General features: G+C 33.8%; 1 protein-coding gene across 1 annotated transcript; it reads right to left on the reverse strand.

Annotated features, from left to right (window-relative positions):
• Positions 1-6,997: 6,997 nt before the first annotated feature.
• On the reverse strand, positions 6,998-17,222 carry LOC149486893 (23 kDa integral membrane protein-like). Its single transcript, XM_089697062.1, has 5 exons — positions 17,032-17,222; positions 10,030-10,221; positions 9,192-9,344; positions 8,631-8,816; positions 6,998-8,004 (listed from the first exon to the last, which is right to left on the reverse strand). The coding sequence occupies exons 1-5, from the start codon at positions 17,089-17,091 to the stop codon at positions 7,933-7,935; spliced, it is 663 nt and encodes a 220-aa protein (XP_089553188.1). The 5' UTR covers positions 17,092-17,222; the 3' UTR covers positions 6,998-7,932.
• Between the last annotated feature and the right edge of the window lie 2,470 nt (positions 17,223-19,692).

The following is a 19,692-nucleotide window of genomic DNA, read 5'->3' on the forward strand; positions in this document are numbered from 1 at the left end:
CTGGCATTTTCCGGGGATTTTCCACGCATTTCCCAGGCATTTTCCGGACATTTCTCAGGCATTTTCCGGGGATTTTCCAGGCATTTTCCGGATATTTTCCGGACATTTTCACGCATTTACCGGATATTTTCCGGACATTTTCACGCATTTTCCGGATATTTTCCTGGCATTTTCCAGGGATTTTCCACGGTTTTTCCGTAAATTTCCACGCATTTTCCGAGCATTTCCCAGGCATTTTCTGGTTATTTTCCGGGAATTGTTATTTTATATCGACAATATCACTCATATACGAACTATTTAGTAGCGACATGTAGCAAGATGTGTGTTAGGTTTAGATATGTTCGGTTTTTGAAATATAGTTCTTTATTCCTTGTCTGTCCATCAAGCGTTTTATTTTATTAGAGGTTATGGGCCCAGATTTTTTAGTTGAAAATGACGACGAATTATCTTGTTAGTGTGCCTAAATTGAAAGGACGTGAAAACTACAGCGAATGGGCTTTTGCGGCTGAGAATTTTCTGGTGCTGGAGGGATTGTCTGATTGCATCAAGTCGGAGACTGTACCAGCAGAAATAGGAGCAGCAGGTGACGCGAAAACCAGAGCTAAGCTGATCATGACAATAGATTCGTCGCTTTATGTGCATATAAAAAGTGTACAAACGACACATGAGCTGTGGAAGAAATTGAAGAACCTATTTGATGACTCAGGATTCACGAGAAGAATCAGTTTGCTGAGGAGTTTGATTTCAATACGACTCGAAAATAGTGCTTCAATGACTTCGTACGTGACACAAATCATTGAAACAAGCCAAAAATTAAGCGGTACGGGCTTTAATATCAATGATGAGTGGGTCGCATCGCTTTTGTTAGCGGGATTAACAGAAAAATATTCCCCTATGATAATGGCGATTGAGCATTGCGGCATACCATTGACATCAGACGCCATTAAAACAAAATTATTGGACATGGAAGAAAGTGGAAATGGCAAAGACAGTAGCGCTTCCAATTCCAGTGGAGCATTTGCGAGTTATAAGATGAAACGGAATGTTGGTAACACTGAACAGACGTCAAACTTGTCAAAGTCAAAACCAAAAGTCATTAGATGCTACAAATGTAAACAAACAGGACATTATCGCAATCAGTGTACATTTTCGGACAAAAATGCGTCGAATACAAATAAAAATGAACGCACAAGAAGTAACGCGTTTAGCGCCGTGTTCCTGAATGGTGAATTTTGTAAAAGTGACTGGTATATTGACTCCGGGGCGAGTGTTCATCTTACCGCGAACGAAGAATGGTTGTCAAATGTGTCGCGAGATGTTATGATCAAAGAAATTGTCGTGGCAAATAAAGATAAAATACCAGTAGTATGTACTGGAGATGTGCAGATTACGACAAAGACGCATGCCTGTGAATACGATATTACAGTGGAAGATGTATTATGCGTGCCGAAGTTGACTACAAATCTGTTGTCTGTTAGTCAACTTATATCAAAAGGAAACAAAGTTTCATTCAACAATAATGGATGTCAGATTTTCAACCAAGCAGGAGTATTAGTGGCTACAGCGAGTCTGTTGAATGGTGTGTATAAACTAAACATGCCTGAGTGTTGTTCATCGGCTGCAGTGATGGTGTCCAGTGAAGTTTGGCATCGACGTCTAGGTCATGTCAAGATGGAGACAGAGAGTGATCTGAAGGTACAGGAAAATTGTTCAGATGAAGTGAATATGGTTCCAGTGGAGGAAAAAGACTTGACACCTCAGGAAGATTCACTTGAACAATCAGAGAGCTCGAACACAGATGACAGCAGTGAACTATATGTACCTTGTGAAGAAGACACATTAGATAGCTCTGAGACTGGTACAACAGACAGTGAAGACTCCATTATATTGAACAATGTCAACATAATATCTGGTCCCCGGCGTAGGCAGCAGCCAGACAGATATGGATTTGCAAGTGCTTGTATAAAAGATGACAACATGTTCATGGATGAGATATCCTTGCAGGAAGCTTTGGAAGGTCCAGAGAAAGAACATTGGTTAGCGGCAGTACAGGATGAGCTACAGTCATTCGAGAATCATAGTGCATGGGAACTCGTAGATGTACCAAAAGATGGTACTATAGTGCAGTGCAAGTGGGTGTTACGAAAAAAGTACGATAGTGAAAACAATGTGCGTTATCGTGCTCGTTTGGTCGCAAAGGGCTTCACCCAAAAATATGGTGTAGATTACACAGAAACATTTTCGCCTGTAGTGAGACATACAACCCTTCGACTATTATTTGCATTGTCTGTAAAGTTAGGTATGGATGTTCACCATTTAGATGTCAAGACTGCTTTCTTGAATGGTGATTTAGAGGAAACCATTTACATGAAAATGCCAGATTGTTATAATAGTAGTAGTTCAGATCATAAAGTATTGAAACTTAAAAAGGCCATTTATGGACTTAAGCAAGCCTCTAGAGCTTGGAATAAAAAGGTTGATAATTGTTTGATCAGTAATGGTTACAAAAGGTCAAAAATAGAACCATGTATGTATACAAAGAATATTAATAATTGTAAGACCATTGTGACAGTCTATGTCGACGATTTCTTTATATTTTCCAATGATATAATTGAAACTAATAACTTGAAACAGATTTTATCTAATAATTTCAGCATTAAGGACTTAGGTGAGGCTAAATTATGTCTTGGAATGAATGTAACCTTCAATAAAGATAAAGGATATGTAACTTTGAGTCAGGAAGCTTATATTGATCAACTTTTAAGCAGATTTAATTTAAGTGATTGTAAGACTGTTGATACTCCGATGGAGGTCAAATTAAATGTAAATAAAGGTCCAGTAGGGGCAAATAGTCATGTGCCCTATCAACAACTAATTGGTAGTTTGATGTACTTGTCAGTCTTAACTAGGCCAGATATTAGTTACTCTATAAGTTTTTTAAGTCAGTTTAATAATTGTCACACAAAAGAGCATTGGGAATATGCAAAAAGAGTACTAAGGTATTTAAAACGAACTAAATGTTATGGAATAAAATATTGTAAAGAAGGTAATTCAGAAATAACAGGCTATGTAGATGCTGATTGGGCTTCTAACTCTGAAGATAGGAGATCATATACTGGAATGTGTTTTTTGTTATCTGATGGTGTAATATCATGGGAGTGTAGAAAACAGAAATGTGTAGCCCTCTCTAGCACTGAATCAGAGTATATTGGTCTATCTGAAGCATGTAGAGAAGCATTATATCTTAAGGAATTACAATATGAAATAACCAATAAGATGTACACTATTTGCATATTTAATGATAACCAAGGTGCGCAGCTGTGTGCAAATCCAGCATTTCATAAACGTACAAAGCATATCGATGTTAAATATCATTTTTGTTGTGATCTAGTAAGAGATAAAATTGTTAAGGTGCTGTATTTGCCAACAGCTGATATGCCAGCTGATATTCTTACTAAAAGTTTATGTTCAGCAAAACATTATAAATTTATGTTGCTTCTTGGCATAGTTTGTATAGAATAATTTTGTATATGATTGTTTAGTGAATATTGTGATAAGTAGGGGTGTTATTTTATATCGACAATATCACTCATATACGAACTATTTAGTAGCGACATGTAGCAAGATGTGTGTTAGGTTTAGATATGTTCGGTTTTTGAAATATAGTTCTTTATTCCTTGTCTGTCCATCAAGCGTTTTATTTTATTAGAGGAATTTCCCAGGCTTTTTCCGGGGATTTTCCGAGCATTTACGGGGACTTTCCGGATGTTTTCCAGACATTTTTTGGACATTTCCCTGGCATTTTCCGGGGATTTTCCAGACATTTTCCGGGGATTTTCCGAGCATTTCCCGGGGATTTTCCAGACATTTACAGGCTATGTCAGGGAAATGTCCGGAAAATGCCTGGAAAATTCCCGGAAAATATCCGGAAAATGCACGGAAAATCCCCGGAATATGCCTGAGAAATTTCCGGAAAATGCCTGGGAAATGCGTGGAAAATTCCCGGAAAATGCCAGTTTAATGTCCGTAAAATGTCTGGGCAACATCCGGAAAATCCCCGGGAAATGCTCGGAAAATCCCCGGAAAATGCCTGGGAAATTCCCGGAAAATGTCTGGAAAATCCCGGAAAATAACCGGAAAATGCCAGGGAAATGTCTGGAAAATATCCGGAAAATGCGTGGAAATGTCCGGAAAAAGCGTGGAAAATGCCTGGAAAATGCCCGGAAAATGCTCGGAAAATCCCCGGAAAATATCCGGAAAATGCGTGAAAATGTCCGAAAAAAGCGTGGAAAATGCCACTTCAAATTTGCGAAGTAATTAAAGCAGAAAACCAAAAAAGAAAAAGAAAGCTAAAAATCTTTCATATTAAATGTATACGGGATATTCATATTTCATACTTAATGTATGGGAGGGTTTAAAGATAATTTTTTTGATATTTCTCGATTTATTTTTAAAAATTTATTACGGCCATTTTACTCATTAGGTTAAGTACTTTCGATATCAGTTTAAAGTTTTTTGTTATCTGTAATACTTACGGAAAAATCGCCTGTGCACACTTAACGATTACACCCTGTATATATACTCTCGTGTAAGAACAATGTCAAACTTCCATACATGAAATATTTTGTTACGAAGAAAATGTAGTGTCTATACGTGAATGTTAAATGCGAAAGTAACTCAGTCTCTTCTTCATGCTAAAAACACTGAAAAGATTTGGATGAAATTTGGTATAAAGATAGTTTGAGAACTGTTTACATTATTATCGATATACATATTTGGTTAATAAATTTTCATTACATTCGACTTTTGAGCGTGGAGAATCTTTGTAATAGGTTGGTAGATATCCAAAACTGAGAAGCAAAAATCTTAAGCGTCATTTTGCCTCAAAAATTATAAGGAGATATTATTTACTACCTATTTATTTATTATTTATTGAACCTACCTGCCTAATCATTAGTAAATATTAGGTAGTGTTCTTGAAATGATATTATAATACATAATTACAAAAATAAACTAGATTTGAATTTATGATGAAGGCAATGTTTAGTAGGCCAGTGGAAATTAACATTAAATTCGCAAAGCACGATGTAGATTTGAATTTTTGGTATGTTGTTTGGATCAGTTAGGGTGATGTAAATCCCAATTTGCAACTTCGAAAAAGTTGTGCTCGCTGCGCACCACGTGATAAACTGCGAAAATTTTGGACTTTTTTCACTTTTTGCTCTAAAAGTCATAAACTATGCGTTTCCGACAAGTATCATTCAGTACATAAATTAAGGTTATTAAATTTGCAACAATTTAAGTCTAATTAAAGCTCTCTAAATCTTATAGCGACTAAACTGTGGCCATTCGAAGATGGTTCATTTTTCCCGAAATATTGAAATTTTTAGTTTTGCTCCCGTTTGAAGCAAAATATTGGCAAAAACCGCTCGTTCTATGAGAAGGTCGTATAATAAAGTTGTAGTGCATTTAATTTTCTTTCATTAGAGCATAGAACAAAGTCTGTGAGACAAATAGTTCACTCACAATATCTGAAAAACAAAAAGAAGGTAGAAATAGATTTTTAAAGAATTGAAACTGAGGGCATATAAAATCATAAAAAGGATAATACTTTTTCATTTGCAGTATAGGTAATTAACAAAATTACAAAGCTAATTAGATTTGCAACAATTTAAGCCAAACCGCAGCTCTCTAAACCTTATAACAACTAAGCTGTGGCCTTTCAAAGATAGTCAGTTTTTCCCAAAAATTTTAAATTTTTAGTTTTGCTCCCGTTTGAACCAAAATATTGGCAAAAACCGCTCGTTATATGAGAAAGTCGTATAATAAAGTTGTAGTGCATTTAATTTTCTTTCATTAGAGCATAGAACAAAGTCTGTGAGACAAATAGTTCACTCACAATATCTGAAAAACAAAAAGAAGGTAGAAATAGATTTTTAAAGAATTGAAACTGAGGGCATATAAAATCATAAAAAGGATAATACTTTTTCATTTGCAGGATAGGTAATTAACAAAATTACATTTTCTACAACTTTATTTTATGACCTTCTCATAGAACGAGCGGTTTTGCCAATATTTTGGTTCAAACGGGAGCAAAACTAAAAATTTGAAAATTTCGGGAAAAACTGACTATCTTTGAAAGGCCACAGCTTAGTTGTTATAAGGTTTAGAGAGCTGCGGTTAGGCTTAAATTGTTGCAAATTTAATTATCTTTGTAATTTTGTTAATTACCTATCCTGCAAATGAAAAAGTATTATCCTTTTTATGATTTTATATGCCCTCAGTTTCAATTCTTTAAAAATCTATTTCTACCTTCTTTTTGTTTTTCAGATATTGTGAGTGAACTATTTGTCTCACAGACTTTGTTCTATGCTCTAATGAAAGAAAATTAAATGCACTACAACTTTATTATACGACTTTCTCATAGAACGAGCGGTTTTTGCCAATATTTTGGTTCAAACGGGAGCAAAACTAAAAATTTCAATATTTCCGGAAAAATGAACCATCTTCGAATGGCCACAGTTTAGTCGTTATAAGGTTTAGAGAGCTGCGGTTAGGCTTAAATTGTTGCAAATTTAATAACCTTAATTTATGTACTGAATCATACTTGTCGGAAACGCATAGTTTATGACTTTTAGAGCAAAAAGTGAAAAAAGTCCAAAATTTTCGCAGTTTATCACGTGGTGCGCAGCGAGCACAACTTTTTCGAAGTTGCAAATTGGGATTTACATCACCCTAACTGATCCAAACAACATACCAAAAATTCAAATCTACATCGTGCTTTGCGAATTTAGGGTTTTTTAGTGTCGATTTCTACTGGCCTATAGTAATAATACCATTGTATATAAGTTATAATATTATATACTAGTAATAATCGTTTAAAATTAGGAAGCAGTGTTCTATCTATATACCTTTATTTAGTAAATTTTAATAAAATTTGTGTGGTGTTGGATATTTCAGGAATATAGGGAATGGTGCGGAAAATAAAACGACAAAATAATTTTTATATTTATTTTAATAGTATAATATATGAAAATACACATACTATTTGGTTATTTATGCGTAGTTGTTACAAACATAAGGTAACTAAAATTTAACTTATAAAACAATTTTTTGGGTAAAAGGAACAATCTCATGCATTTGTAAACTTAATAAATAACTTTACTTATTTTAACTTTTTTGTTTTAAACAAAGGAAATCATACTTTTTATTAGGTATACTATACCATACATACAAACACCTTGCTTAGAAATCGACTTTCATTCTTAAAAGAATATAGATAGTTAAAAAAAACTTAAAATACACTTATTTTTTAACAATTTTAAGAAATTGTTTTAAGATATTGTCACCGAACCTTGATAAGTGTACAAAGTTTGAATTAAAACTGTCCATAGAAAGTGAAAATCGAGTCGGTTACATACAATCGTACAGGTGAAGCTAGAAAAAGCGTAAAAAAAAATGTGTGCGTGTACTAGTGTACACACGTAAGTGAAACTTCTTTATGACTTTATTTTTCAAAAAATAATTTACTATATGCACCTTTACAGAAATACGTCGAATCACGCGTGGTAGGGATAAGAAAAAGATGGCGCGAAACGGAAAAATGTCGCGCGTAACGAAAAAATGTTACAATAATTTTTTTTTCCAACCCCGTTAAAGAAGTTTCACTTCAAAAATTGTAAAAGGAAATCAAAAATGTATACCCGTTCACACTGAGTTTGTGAGTCCATAGAATGCAAGTCAGTGGAATACAAAACAAACTTAGCGCGAACGGGCTGTGTTTACTTACGAATAAATATTTTTCTCAATAAAATCGATAAAAACTTGCAAATAAATACTTCGGTGTTAAAAAACGGTAAATAATACAAAACATGGTAACACATAAACTTAAGAATTAAAACTAATGCTAAATTATATTAGTATATAATATAACTAGTAGTGTGTTCTTCTGCTTTGATTGCGCACGTGGTTGGCGAGACAGAGAGCGAAAATAACTGCAACCAACTGAAAAGAAAAAAAATAGTTTAGTATAATATGAAGTATGTAGAGTAGTATGCTGAAGACTGTTTTCTTGATTGATTGCACTAATCTCAGGAACAACAGTGGCTATTTGAAAAATTATTGTCTGTTAGATAGTTCATTTATTGAGGATTGCTATAGGCTATTTTATATCATAATAAGACCCATAGAAGCAGAGCAATGAAGGTAAAACTGTGGGGCACAGCAAGTATTAAATAATATTTGATAGAGTTGATGTTAAAAGAAAGGCAAATTTCATGCAATTACAATTTACAATGCATATCATCAATGATTTTCAAGAAATGATGACCACTTGATAATGGAAAAATCTTTTAAACTAATAAATCTAGAAGTTGAATTATTAAATGTTGAACTTAGTTTAGTTGAAAAAATTGGTTGTTTGTAAAGTAGGTTTACGATCGAGATGTTTACGTGATAACGTCTTATTGGTAGCGCTCGAGATGAGACGGGAGATCGGTCCGTCTCTCTCTCGTTATACCTGCGATTGCGCTCGTGACGTTTTGGTGTGACACTAGTTTCTGAACATGTCACCCGACTAAAACGTTTTTAAAAACGTTATCACGTTAAAAATAAACCATTTGCAAATATACCTCAATAGAGACAACACTGATAGCCACAGCGCCGATAGCCACTCCGAAGGTCTGGAAGAAGTCCTCGACAGCGTTGGAGCAGCCGCTGTAAGCGTTAAGGGCAGTGCAGGGGAGGGACGCACAGCAGGTATCCGGTAGTGAGAAGTTCATGTAAGACGCTGCACCTTGGGGACCACAGCATTTGAACTGGAATCAAATAATGTCGAATTGTTACTTAGTTTTATAGGATTCAAATGCTTTATAAGTGTACATTTTTTTAACATTTATGTATTGTTTTATTTAGGTGGTTGGAGAATCCTTTCTTTAATGAACAGTTGTGATAGCAATTTTGATATATTTAAATAGGTTTTTAATAGGTTTAATTATATTGAGTGTTTTAAATTCAATACATAATAATAATAATTCAATGGTAAAGGGTTTGAATGAATTAGTTAGGTGTTGAACAATATTTGAACTAGCTTTGGCATCCAGTTGGTATTCCATATGTTGATCATTAAATATATTAATATTTAGATATGTGTTATTTGTGTTCTTAGTAAGTTGTGAGTACTTTTCACTCACCGTTCTTTCAATTCCTTGGAATGCCTGTCTATCCTTGTTGAAGGATTCGGTCAACCAGCGCGGAATCTCTTGCACGTAGCTATCCAGGTTCACGAAGATAAGTATAGCCAATGTCAATTTCGCTAGCATCAACACCAACATGAATATTGAGTACTGAAATGGACGTTCAATACAATATAAATATTATGATCACAAATCACAGTTGTGATCTAGGATTTATTGAATATCAAAAATCAAATTATGAGTTTACAGTTTACACCAGACACCTTACACCTCAGCCTTACACTTTATCAAGTTGCAAGACTGTTGACAGTTGACATGTGTTACAGATTATGCAGATTGCAGAATAGTATGAAAATCTGAAAATTGTAAATTTAGGAAAAATGTAACAGAAAGTGTGAATCGCATTATATTATCTCATTAAGCTCCTCGCTCCTCGCTCGACGCTCACGGCGACTTTTGTACATTGTACACATGCAGACTGCAGTAGGTAGTGTGGTAGGTAGCGAAGCAGTCGCCAGCAGGCAGCAGTGCAGTAAGCAGAATGTAATTACATAGTAATTCGTTAACTTGTGATAGGACGTGTTCTTATTTTTAACTGACTTCAAAAAAGGAGGAGGTTCTCAATTCGTCGGAATCTGTCTTATTTCGAAATAAGTAGGTACGATATTACCAGTTTTAAACCCTATATTACACTCACTTCAATTATTTCGTCACTCTATACTAAACATATTTTTAAGGTCTACCTTGGTTTACGACTCGTAAGATTAAACGAATCAGTTTAATAATTGTTAATTTGAACAATATTGTATAGGTAAATCAAGGACAGTATACTCACAGTAACGAGCATGCAGTTGTTCTCCTTGATGGCACCACAGCATCCGAAGAAGGATATCAAGAAGACGATAACACCAAGTACGATGGCCGTAATGGGAGCTAACTGGAAGTTAGCCGACTCGATTGCATCCACTACTTCCGATACTTGGAGCTGCACTGCGATTCCCAGACCAAGGAGGGCTAAACCAGCCAACTGTAATAATAAGAAAAAAAACATTAATTTATTTAACGGTTTAACGGTTTTACGCCCGAAAATCGATAATCTTATCAAGGATTAGCTGTAATCGGATCGCTACATGGGTTGTGACTTTTGGATAAGGATTGATTTTTATATTTCTAGAAAAGTGGCCGCTACTTAATCTAAAATTGTGGTATTATGAACTGTTCAATGTTTTAATAGCGTACCTCTCATTATATTATTTTGTGTCAATTGGTACCTATTTCAATTAATATCTGTCTTAGATCATTAAGTAATGGATAACACTCGCAGGCGTTTCCCCTTTTGCCGAGGTATAAGATTATTTTCATCGAAAAATCTTATCCTTTCATAAAAACTACTTGCGTAATCGATTACAAGCACTCTGCGTATTCGTAAAACGTCGAACGGACGTCTGCGAGTGCTCCGCTAAAAATGCCGTTTTGTACTGTCAAGTCTTGCAGAAGCAATTCAAACATGTCGAATATTAAAAAAGATGGAATAACCTTTCATTTGTGTATATTTTTTTATTTTTTTAACGTACATTTCTAATAAAATGCAATTTCTAATAATCGTTGATGTATCGTTTAGCGATATGATCAAGAAAAATAATCGAGTCATGTTTACTCGATCATTGATGCGGCCCCATGAGACTATCATGGAAAGAAAATATACAAATTTAATCTTTATGACCTAAGTGATAAAGTTGAATTTAGAACGCGATATTGAACCCCACTCCACATGACTATCTTGGAATGAAATACAAATTTAATCTTTATTATCTTAGTGATAGAGTTGAATTTAAAAACTCGTCGCTTAAAAGGTCGTAAATTTTTACGACTTTCGTGACACAAATTATTTTTGTGAATGTGTGATTATGTTTCATTGTGTTTCATCAGTGTGAGTTACCCTCCCCGCACCAAAATCAGCAGAAAGTTTAGTTAGAACATTTGCCAGCGTACTCCATCCATTACTTAATGATCTAAGATATCTGTATTCAATAAAATAGTATGTTGGTGCGTGCCGACATGGTGCCGACGTATACACCATGGAAATATATATCTTATATATAAAATTCTCGTGTCACAATGTTAGTCTGCATACTCCTCCGAAACGGGTGGACCGATTCTCATGAAATTTTCTGTGCATATCGGGTAAGTCTGAGAATCGGCCAACATCTATTTTTCATATGTACCACGGGCGAAGCCGGGGCGGACCGCTAGTACTTATATATATTTCCGTGGTATACACTTAATCTTAGATTACAAAATAAAAGACAGATGGAGCGTTGCCGAACTAAACCGAATGATTTATCGTCATTTTCAATAAAGCTATGTGTGCTGTCATTTCGCCGCTGCACTGTACGTACAAGGTGCTTCTGTGTGCGTGTAATGTTACCAAATATTGAAAAATTTCCCAAATTTTTCCCCGGCTACGGAAAAAAGAGGGTTATGTTTTTCGAGTTTATGTATGTATGTATAATATTTCTTTGACACGCCCTGCAGTATAAAACGTTGGACCGATTTTGAGTTGTGCGGTTTCATTGCAATCATCTGAATTATTATGTTAGTGGCGGTCGCGGTAATGACATAGGCTATAAACATAAATTAGCAGTCAAGTTTTAATTTTTATTTTAATATTATTTCGGGTTTGTTGATATTTTTTTTATAATATTATAAAAAATTCTTTTATTATATAAAGTACCTGCCTACTACAGTTATATATAGACAAAATAATTGTGTTCAATTTTTAATTAAATAAATTACATAAAAAAATGTGTGCGAATACTAGTGTACACACGTAAGAAGTGAAACTTCTTTATGACCTTATTATTCAAAAAATAATTTGCAACTTTACAGAAATACGTCGAATCACGCGTGGTAGGGACAAGAAAAAGATGGCACGTAACGAAACGAAAAAATGTTGCACTAAATTTTTTTCCAACCCCGATAAAGAAGTTTCACTTCAAAAATTTTCAATATTAACTATAATAATTATATTATTTTTAATTTTTCAAAATATATGAATGCAAATAGCGGTAGTTTTTAGTCGAGAATACGGGACATTTTATTTTCATCATAACCATCATGGAGTTCACATAAATTAAATCGCTAGTGAAAACGACTATGGCGTTTTTAAGCTTTATAAAAGTAACAAAATAATGTATTATGCTTATTAAAATAATCTAATAATGATCATGAACCTTTAGTGCACTTTACAAATAATCACATTCACGATCGAAAAATCCAACAGCATTACCCTGAAGATCTTTTAACCGTTTTACCAATAAAAATGGCAAATTAATTTTCAAAATACTGGCAACATACGTTGAAGTTTTGTATTCCTTCATATCTGTAAAATTATTATTCGTATTCGTATAAAGAAATAAATCAGCCAAATAATCTACAGAAAACCTGTGAAACGATGTTTTATCTTTTTTTTTTGTTTTCGGGAACAAATTTTACAGCGTTTTATTATCACAAGACAGCATTTATTACTAAAATTGCAAACCCTTTTTGACGTATTACACGACACTATATGCGCTATAGCACTGGAGCAGCGACGTATTTGCTTTTGATTTCGTATTTTCTTTGACAAGGGCGACGGGCGGTTGTCATGCTCCATCTGTATTTTATTTTGTAATCTAAGCACTTAATAAATTAAAATATATTCATCCCTTTGCCTACTAGATGGCGCTGCCAGCCATATCCAAGTAAAATATAACCGGGTTTTTTGCTTTGATTCAAAATTTGATTGAGTTTTTACATTTGAAAAAACCTTGGAGAATGACATAATATTCTTCATCATCACTACATAGTATAAAACAAAGTCGCTTTCTCTGCCCCTATGTCCCTATGTCCCTTTGTATGCTTAAATCTTTAAAACTACGCAACGGATTTGGATGCGGTTTTTTTTAATAGATAGAGTGATTCAAGAGGAAGGTTTTAGTGTATAATTTATTAGGTTTTAGACAAAGCGGGCGAAGCCGCGGGCGGTAAGCTAGTATTTCATAAAAACAAAACGTTATAACTTTATTTACCAGGATCAGTAATTTTTCGCTCTTAAATCATGATCAGAAGTAATTTAACAATAAAAATGGATATCATTTATACACATTGAGATCATTCTAAATAAACTGTTTCTTTATGCATGCAGACTTTATCTACGCCCTAAAAACAACTATCAGGGGTACCTATCTTATCTCTTATCAGTTGCGACGCACACAAATGCTATTCCTTTACACAACTATTATCGACAATATTGTTTTTCTTTGTAAATATGCCAATATCATTAGATTCGGAATGATAGGTATTTCAATTGAAACGGTATTTCTCAGAAGAGTAAAGGATGATTTATGCTACACGCGATCAGGCTCCCGCACTGGTAAAAAATGTTTTTGACTGATTTCTGCAGTCAAAAACAGTTTTGACCTGTAATAGTCTTTGACTGTAACATATACATTTCCTAGATGATCAATGCCCTAAGTCAAAATCGTTTTTAGTGCAAAGATAACAAGCGATAATACATAGTATCTACACAGCGATACAAGTCGAGCGAGCATGCCGCAGCAGAGACCGGCGCGGCGAGTGTCAGACGCGACTTTAGGGCGTTTCCCGATCAAACAAACCCAACTATACCGGTATACAACGACCTCTTGACCTTCAAATTTCAGCGGAATTATTTGATAATTTTCTTCATTGAATAAACTTATCTATCTTGACTAAGGCCCGGTTTTCCGTCTGCAAGAAAACTTCCGCAAGAAATGTACTTAGCTTGCAAGTTTACTTGCAGGTAGGGGGCGTTAGACTTGCAAGCTGCTGTCAGACAAACTGTCGGACATTTCTTGCGGAAGATTTCTTGCAGATGGAAACGCGGCCTAAGGGCGTCGGTCAAAACAGTTTTTGACTGATTTTTGCAGTCAAAAGTGTTTGTATAGCAAAACTATGTATTATCCGTGGTAAGAATCTTATTAGAAACTAATACGATAAATCGGTGAGTTTGTGTGTTTGAGTCATGTACTAAGTACCTACTTTATTATCAAATTAGTTTTCTACTAAAAAAAATAGGTAATATGTAATATTCTCGAAGGGGAGATATCATTCATCCAGAGGAGTACTGCAGACTACTGTTATAATTTTTACGTAAAAGGTGTGATGCTACAGTATTATTAAGCCCTTGGTTTAATCCAAATAAAAATCAATCAACGAATACCTATTAATCCTTTTATGTTAACGAAACAATGAATAATTTAGCGATATTTTCAAACCAGTTTTCGGAGAGTATTGTCGAATTAGAATAATCAACTAGTGATAGATAATATCATAGTAATATTTTAAATGCGAATAATTGTATGTTGTTTTTTACTCCTCCACGCAAAAACTGGTGAACCGATTTACGTGAAATTTGGCACACACATAACTAGGAACATATTCCATAGAGTTTTCACCCGAAAATCCCAATGGAACTAAGCGGGTTTTACTTCGACTACGCGGGCGAAAAGCTAGTCTTACCATATAATAGTTCAAAATCTGCAAATTATGATCATTAAAGTTTTGTATTAATAAAAAACATGGCATTCTGTTGATGATTCAAACATGAATCAGTTAGTGGGTGTGAACTGTAAGTATATCGAACTTATTGCTCAACAGATTTAGGAAATTAATTGATCTCAAATCATTTTAAGTAGGTACCTAGGTATAGTCAACTCATCTAATTCTGTGACAAAACAGAATATGAAAAAAAAAACAGGTTAAACTTTATAAATTTTATTTTTATTTTTAATAGGAACATTAATCAATCTTCTATTTATCAAATGGAGCAAGTGTAATCTTAACACATATGAATTAACTCAGCGTAAAATGAGCTTAATCAAACCGCGATGACTTGTCTAATTCTGTGACAATCACCATAATTCGGTGATAGTACTTCTCTAATTCTGTTATAACCGAATTAAGTGAGTATTTATTATTTTTTAACACAAAAGTAAAAAAAAAATACAATTAATAAAAATATAAACATATTGAAAGTAATAATTATGTATTTATTTATCAATGAGAAATTATCAAAAGAGGGGAACCATAAAAAATTAATATTGGACATTATAATTGTTTGTGTGAACAATGTACAGACTCATTTTTGACTGCAGAATATTTTGAATTGCGGATGTCAGCGTTGTTTCATTATATTTTCTATTTTTATTTTTGTCTTCCTCCATGCTGTCTAAAATAAAAAAAAATAACTCACTTAATTATGTGATAAAAAAAATAACGGACTTTTTTAAAATGCTTGAAAGCGATCCTACTTTTAAACCTGAGTAAAAATAAATATTTTCTGACTTAAACGACTAACGTACGACGTATACGACGTACTAAAAACAATTATTTATACACGAATTGAAAATAATAAAAATTTGCTTGGTTAATTCGGTGACACTGTTTTGAGTTGCAATCTTGAAAATCGTTAACTTTTTGAACCCAGGAAATAAGGTATTATGCAAAAACAAATGAAAAATTACTAAAACCTTTATCGGTATCAACAAGAATATGTTTTTAACAATTAATTGTCAAAGTATCATGAACTTACACTCACCTTTTCTATTTAAAATTAATTAAATAATGACAGCACAGTTGCACGCTACCGGTGAAACGTCAAACATGGCGGGCGCAGTGACAAATCTCGTGATTCTTACTATCTCACCCGCACGATTTTAACAAAAGTTTGTACACGAAAAGAAGCTTCATTACCATACCATAGGGTTAATTTTAATGTATTGGATTTTACTCCTATAACGCTATAAAAGAGTCCAAACGTTGTATCTTAGAATTAAGTGAGTCACATAATTAGGTGAGTTTACCCTACTAGCTTCCCTGACATACGTTGAACCTACTGCCATTGTCTTTTTCGTGTTTTTCGTGTTTTCTCACCATAAGTACCTTCCTGGAGCCTTATTAATTTTAATGCCAACAAAATGCCATATCCAAATTGGTTGTGGCATTCTCGAGTTTTAGCAACACATTTCGTGATTCATTTTTATCATAAACTAGTAATACTAGTGTTTAAATGTATCATGTATAAAATATAAAAAATTTAAACATATAAATGACTGAACTAAATACATAATATATACAGGGTGTCCCACTGTTGGTATACTAAGCTGAAAGGAGGTTATAGTTTTGCATACGCTAAGTACGTAAAAAATACTTATAAAGTTCCAGACGCATTTTTTTTTCAATTAGATGAATAATTAAAACTCTATGTGTACACCCATAACAAGCAACCCGCCCAGATTTGCTACCAGCTCGTGACCTATCGTTTAAGATTATGTTTTCATAGACAAAATGCTCACATTAGCGAAGCGGTATATGCCGGCTGCGCGTAGTTAGAGAAGAAAACATGGATTTTCAGGAAAAATTTAGCAAAAATTTTTTGGTGTAATTTTGTTGTTTAAGTATTTTTTACGTGATCAGTATATGCAAAACTACAAGTCCCTTCGCGCTTAGTATACCAATAGTGGGACACCCTGTATATACTAGTACAAAACGTTTTACAACACAATGGATATATTATAGCTATTATAGGTTATGATTCCACAACGTATTGTAATGTCTAATGCTATGGAATATTCCCAATTTCAGGAACGGTTGAAACAATAATTCTTATCATTGATAGGTACTTATTATATTATATATCATAATTCATAATATTAGTGCATTTCGTTTTACAGATAAGATTACTGAAGTCTGAAACATTATTAATTAGTAACAAACTTTTTTAAAACTTAATTAGTTAGTCAAAAGTAAAACTTACCGCAAAGAAAAGATTTGCGAAGAACAAAATATATTTGACAAGGAATTCGCCACAACCCATTTTGATGTTTTTATTTACTTTTTAACAAAAACTTAATAGCGTAGGTACTCGCCGTGTTTCGAATATCAACTGAATAAAAAATGTGGCGGTAACGCGTGGTATCAATTTAGTAATCTGGTAACACTGTCAGTTATCACTTATCAGTAGATAACAGGTTTAGTTCTTCTGGGAACGCGTTGGTCACTGCCTATTATACATTATACTCTTTGGTCACTGCCAATAAATTATAAGAATGATCAATAATTGTAAGGGCAAAATTTACGTACGATATTATGACTAATGGTCGGAGTGACAAATAATATTGACAACAGAGATTTGATTCAATAGTTTCCTTGTTTGTGTATTAGATCTGGGTATATATTCTATGGTTATTATTAACGTGATAAAGTTTTTAATAAAATCGTTTTAGTCGGGTGACATGTTAGAAACTTGTGTCACACCAAAACCTCACGAGCGCGATCGCAGGTATAACGAGAGAGAGACGGACCGATCTCCCGTCTCATCTCGATGTTAGTTAGTTATCTAACTTGGAATTTTTTTATGTTTCAATTTTTAATACCAATAAAATATTATATAATCATGTGTAACGTTTATAACGTTGTTTATAAAATAATGTGTTTTAAAATCTGGCGTAAGTTTTTGAATATAACTGCCCACGCCATTTTGGTTAGCTTTCCCCCTTTCAGCATTTTTCGACCCAGGTGTGCCCTAGACTGGACTGTTAATGCAGAAGGAATCTGATGCTATGTCTAGACATAATGATATATATTTATAATTAACATATGGTTTTGATAAAACGTGTAAGTTTGCCTGTATCTGTGTCTGTTAGGTTAGGTTAGGTTTTTACGAAACTTGATATAAAAATATTGGTGTTATCAGTCATAAATAAAGATTACTTTTTTTACAAAATTTTCCATTCCATAATTAGATAGGTAGGTAGATAAAAAATAACATAACAATACCTACCATAAAACTGAAAGTTTGCCTATCTGTTAGGTTGTCACGAAATTTGGTATAAACATAGACGAAGACTGGGAGTCAAATCATTGATAATTATTAAGTCTACGTATAGAGGAGACACGACGAACAAAATCTGTGAGCCAAGATCGGCGCAGCGGCGAAAAGCTACATGTTCTGTGAATTTTTAGCTATTATGTAGTAGATTACAAATAATGATTAAAAAAGTCGTCCTATGGGGATAATTTATGGACTTAAGTATACTAGTTATTTTTTTAATAAATACACAATTTTTGATTCCGTCTTTTTTTTCGTAGTCGATAATTTTTAGTCAAAATGTTAATTAACCTGTTAAAATAACTCATAAGCTTTTGGAAATCGACCCATAAACTTCGGAGATGTATCAAAAAATAGAAAGCAAGTCTACAAAAAAATAAAAATTGAATAACATGAAAAATATTATAGATAGACTCCACCTTTTGAAGTTTATTTTCGATATTTCTTCATGAATATTCAGAATATTACGGGTGGTCACATGTGCATGAGCGACATTGTATAAAAAGTGCCGAAGTGGTGGCAACACTTTTGGCGATTCGTTTTTATCATAAACTAATAACTAACTAACTAACTAATTTAACATATGTATTATATAAAAAAAATTTAAACATATAAGAGATTATTTACGTATATAATATAGTATATTGCCGCGGCCACACATTGGAGATATTTGCACCAACGTAACGTTATGCGCCCAATGCACCAATGTATATATCAGTACTTTGACACAATGTAGACATTGCGTCCAATCACTGTCCAATGCCCAATACTAACGCGCTCAGTGTCGGTTTTCGATCGTTCAAAAGAGAGGGGAATGAAAGGGGAGTGCACGGGGGCATCTTGGACACAATGCCGCGCTCGCGCCACACATATCGTCTCTGTCAGTCGCCTGAAGTGTGCATTTTTATCATCCACCATCGCCTTTTCTTTTGTTGATTACTTGTCTGATGCAAGTAATAAGCATATGTACCTAGTCCGTACGCGTAGGCCGCTAGTGCAAATAAATTATCGTCCATCGTCTTGGCTTCTCTGCTACTACAGTTGGGACTGGCCCAATGAGCTAGTCTGTTTCCATTGATTGGTTACAAAGTTGACATTGAAGCCAATGTATAGTGCAGTAATTTGATAATTTCAAATTATAGCCAATATTGGACGCAAAGTTGAATCCAATGTGAGGCTTAAAAACGTTTTACAACACAATGGATATATTATTGCTATTATAGGTTATGATTCCACTACGTATTGTAATCGGTAGTTACTTATTATATCATATAATTATATCATAATCTATACTAATATTATAAAGCTGAAGAGTTTGTTTGTTTGAACGCGCTAATCTCGAGAACTACTGAACCGATTTGAAAAATTCTTTCGGTGTTAGATAGCCCATCTATCGAGGAAAGTTACAGGCTATATATCATCATCATAATTAGGAACAAATTTAACTTTTCAGAAGCATAAAGCCAAAAGTAAAACTTACCGCGAAGAAAAGATTTGCGAAGAACAAAATATATTTGACAAGGGATTGGCAACAACTCATTTTGATGTATTTTATTTACTTTTTAACGAAAACTTATTAGCTTAGGT

Source organism: Colias philodice, chromosome 7, assembly GCF_061535455.1.
Source record: "Colias philodice isolate Cphi_HAF_F1 chromosome 7, ilColPhil1 Martin Lab GWU primary, whole genome shotgun sequence".
Lineage (NCBI taxonomy): Eukaryota > Metazoa > Arthropoda > Insecta > Lepidoptera > Pieridae > Colias > Colias philodice.